Raw genomic sequence first — 4,638 nt, 5'->3', positions numbered from 1 at the left:
TGTGAATCAAGCTAAGGATCTTGATGTGTGAATATCTTGAGATATTGTTTATCGTTGACGAGACTTTTGGAAGTAACTAAAATTATTCAAACTTTCCAACTCCCGTGCATTGATTATGTGATACAGGATCAGAAATGAAGATTCCGAAAAGGAATAATTAGATAGAATTAGCACATTTGAATTGGCAGAGTTTGAAAATAGTAATGTTATCGGTAATTCTAAAACTAACATTACTAAGGCAGCTGTCTAGGGTCTATTGATGCTTGTAAATCATGGGAAATAAATAGTTAATATTAGGTATCACGAAAAGTTCTGAACAAACTTGAACTGTAACATTTTCCATGAATTCTTACATTGGTATATCCTTATAGCATATCTAAAAATGGATTCAAAGGAATCTGAAGCAAATATTCAAGACGCAGTGCTTCAGCAACGGCAACCTGGACATACGCCATATCCACCGACTCAGCTGCATCACCAGCATCCGGAATATCCCAATCAATTTCATATACAACCTGAGACGGGATATCCAATTCCGCCAATACCTCCACCTCAATTTCCGTGTGCAGCATATCCCGATCAACCATTTCCTGTACAGCAAATGGCTGGTTATCAGCCTCAGCCCTTTGTAGTGGTCAACCAACCGATGACTCATCTTTACCCACAGCAGATGGTAAGGATAGCGCGACGCTTTGCCACGCAATGTTTAAGACCGAATTTCAGAAAATCAAGCTCGGCTGAACGGTGTGATTATAATCGGGATCTTTGTCGACCATATTGCAATTGAACCGAACGATAAACAGGTTCTTCACTTTATGTGACAGGCCAACTACAAATGCCCACTGATCGTCTATTTTCAAAACATATCACCATATAGAATGATAATTCCTTCTGTCGCATTAAAAGGATTCTTCGTGTCGATTTCTAACAGTCTTGTAAGTCAGCTATATATCCCGTTAGGTCGCGGAAAATATTAGGGTTATAGACACCAAAGCTAACGGGGAAGTGAATATAACTATATGACTGTGTCAAGTCGTAGTAAATTTAATCTTACTGAAAAAATAGTCTCAGTATATACATCTTCGTATTTCGTTAATTCGAATAGTCAAACAGATGTAGGCCTACATGTGATAAAACTTTTCTATGTCATTTCAGGCAGGAGAACGACCAGTACCGAACTACATGTATTTATCAATCTTCACGACGCTATGCTGTTGCTGCTGTTTAGGGATTGGAGCGATCGTCTATTCCAGTCAGGTAAAACTAAAAAACTATTTCTTGATCGGTAGCATTACCAAAACTCAATAGCGATCAGATAATATGCGGATCGTAAGTTTTATCCATCACCAAGGGTGATATTAACCTTCTGTGTGCTTAAAGACATAAAATATTTTAAGATAGATAATAACTGATGAACTAGGTTGTTCTAACCAAGTCGCAAGGCTCCGAGTCACAAGTCGATCTCACTTTTATAGTTTTGACTCGAGTGAAGTCGAGTCCTTTTCAATTCACCACCGAGTCAAGTCCAAGTCTAAGTCAGCGAGCAGAGGGCCGAGTAGAGTCATGGTATTATGGTTCGAGACCAAGTCATTGTGTTGACTGCTCAGTTTCCAGTTAAAGTCTTGTTAAACCAACTTTTTATAACTCTGTTTTGTGATATCAAATGGTTCGCATTTATAATATACTGATTTTCCTCAATTTTAGCAGTTGCTGGTCGCGTTTTCAAATACTAGTACCGATAGACGAAATCCCAATCGTGGTTACTTCACTATTCTTCGAAATTACAATGAAATGTCGGTCTGAGTCTGAGTCTTGAGTCATATGACTTGTTTCGAGTCATGCGCCATGACTCGAGTCCAAATCGAGTCAATACACAGATTGACTCGAGTCTAGTCGAGTCTTTTCCGTATTTTGAGAAAATGACTCGAGTCAAGTCGGGTCATCACAAAATCGTGGCTCGATTCGGAGTCGAGTCAAGTCATGACTCAGGTCAATACAACCTTGCTGATGAAAAGGTTGGGAGCTGGAACTATATTACGAAAAAGAGGATTAGGTAATACTACGTATGTTACAATTTTAAATGTGGTTGTTGACCTTTTGAACAAATATAATAAAATACTACCTTCCAATCTGTAAAACAAATGCTTTCATGGGACACTGCTCTGATGTATACGCATCTCTATAAACTTCAATTCCTATATTACTTCCTAAGTTGCTCATTGAGTCTTGAAGGTTCGAGATTTGCAATTTGCGATGGCATCCGCTCCAGGCATACAAAATAGGCTACAATAAAGTAACTCGTTGCACATTCTTCACAAACATGTCTAAATAACACTGCATGTCCTGCCCAGTTGTTTAGTGCTTTGTACAACAAGTGGTCCATATAAGTGTAGGTCATATCGCCAAATTCCTCTGTGCGACTCCGATCGTATTTCTTGAAAATATCTGGATTCGGATAAGCAATCGGAGTCAGTGGCAACGTTAGCTGACACCATATATAGACAGAGACACATGGTCTTAACAACGACACAGAAATTTTTCCAAATGAAGTTGGCCCGTAATGCAACAATGGAATAGATGCAAAATCTGCTCTCTGTGAATTAGAGCAACAAGAAATGAAAAACAATTTCTTAGCTTTCGAATGTCAAATTGCACGATTGCTCCTCGTGACCGACGCTGATTCGGCAAACATGGCCATTCCGCGATGTAGGTGAATCTTACATAACTGTTATCCTGGGGTCTGATTTTTACTCAACAGGCAAATGAAATGAAGTATTCCGAACGTCGCGCAGCAAAACGGAAAGCAGAGACGGCGCTCAGGCTGAACTTAATCGGAATTGTCATTGGCGGCATCATCGCTATCACCTTCGCGGTGCTACAACTTGTAGTGTTGTAACACGGGGATTGCAATGGAAATATTGCTCTATTTTATCGACTCATCAACTTCCCATCACTATTCAGAAGGCGTTGCAAATACGCTCGTTTGCTGTATCTGTCGTGGGAATCATTGTTCTATAAACGGCGAACTGCTGTAATACTTGGAATTATAAGTAATAATCTGTTTCGTTCAGGTCGATATTGCTGTACTTTTCGTTCATGAAATAGGGAAGATGTGGTACCGATGGATCACTGGGACCGAAAATACTTCAAAAATTATCCTTGATAATTCCATGCTAACACTCCGTGAACTTGTCTACAATTGCATGCTGGCAAAATCTTTCCTCACATACAAAAATTTCGACGTGCGTGAGCTATGGGGTCTCTGACAGATGTTTTCTGTTTTTTTTTGGGGGGGGGGTGAAGTAAATTTCGATCGACGCATACATTTTTCCTTGTAACCTTCAACACGAACAAACCATCAATCATTTTTAATGTGAAGTGTAGGGCTTGTATCAGGCTATATAATGGTACCTATTATTTTATTCAATACCTTCATCGAGTGGAATTTTTTTCGATTCACGTACAAAATTCGTAGGGTGGGGACCGATGATACAATAGCCAAATCAAGCAAAATAATCAAGTACACTAATCATGCTACAACTGAAACGTAAAGAAACTCTCTATGTAATAATTGCATATGATGTTTTATCGCTATAACGAGGTATTTGAAGTCACAATGTCGATTTTCGGGCAATATGTATTTACTCTCAATTTATAAGTCCGTGCCTAAATCGAAACGTGATTTTATGATAACATTTGAGTTATTATTTACTCTATGTTTTGACGGTTGCGACCAAACATTCGTCTTTGGCTTGCTGTATCTTAGATTATAATACTGAGCAAGAAGAGTTGTCAAATCTGAGTCATTGAGAGTATGTCCCATAGGTCCCTGGGTCGTGTGCCATCGGACCCACCGGGTGGGGACCGATGATACGTTCGAGCAACAAATTTTGAACGTCCATAAATATTTAAACGGATATTTATGTATATGTGCGCGATAGGTAGAGCTTGTATCAAAGTGTTGAGCCAGTAAAGATCAGCTGTTATCGGCTGAACATTTTGGGGCCAGCGATCATTTTCCAATTTTCGATCCATCGGTACCATTTTCCCCCATGCCTTGTATATATTTGTTTGCAAAAATGAACGACATTATATGTAAATAGTTGTGATCATATTTTTGACGACGGTGCCCATCAGCAGTAGCACCTTCTACACCAGTGATTCCCAAGCGCAGCCCCCAGATAGCCTTCTTTCGGCCCCCAAAATATGTTAAGAAATCGATTTGTGACAAAAAAAAAATTATATTTATAAAATTCTCCTGCTTGGCTTGGCCTCTGTAGTTTTTAATTATGTCATTGCAGGAAAGTTGTGAGTATAGACTGCTAACGTTATGTCACTGCTGTTTCAATGCAATGTGCCCTAACTTTCCAGTTGAACGAGCAGTAGCTATATAGGTATTGATAACTTTTAAAACCGAAGGAAAATCCTGAAAAAATGGTGAAATTTTCCCACTTCGTGGTCGCTTGATTAAAAAGAAAAAGAGGTTCAACTCTCGCAAAATACAGTTTTTCTTTCACAATAACAGGTGGTTGACTGAAAAAAGGTCAACTTTCCGGTCCAGCTCCCGAAATAGCCGCAGTAGCGTTCCTACAGTGCTAACTTAATGTATATCAGTCGAATTTCGCCCTATATGTAACC

General features: G+C 39.2%; 1 protein-coding gene across 1 annotated transcript; it reads left to right on the top strand.

Moving 5' to 3' along the window:
* Positions 1-243: 243 nt before the first annotated feature.
* On the top strand, positions 244-4,266 carry LOC145453416 (uncharacterized). Its single transcript, XM_080331392.1, has 3 exons — positions 244-673; positions 1,156-1,257; positions 2,759-4,266. Exons 1-3 carry the CDS (start codon positions 383-385, stop codon positions 2,894-2,896), a joined length of 531 nt encoding a protein of 176 aa, XP_080187518.1. The 5' UTR covers positions 244-382; the 3' UTR covers positions 2,897-4,266.
* Positions 4,267-4,638: the final 372 nt, after the last annotated feature.

This window comes from Botryllus schlosseri, chromosome 13, assembly GCF_051294905.1.
Source record: "Botryllus schlosseri isolate E-star chromosome 13, Bs_hap1, whole genome shotgun sequence".
Classification (NCBI taxonomy): domain Eukaryota; kingdom Metazoa; phylum Chordata; class Ascidiacea; order Stolidobranchia; family Styelidae; genus Botryllus; species Botryllus schlosseri.
The sequence above is the reverse complement of the archived record's forward strand: the minus strand, read 5'-3'. Positions and strand labels throughout refer to the sequence as shown.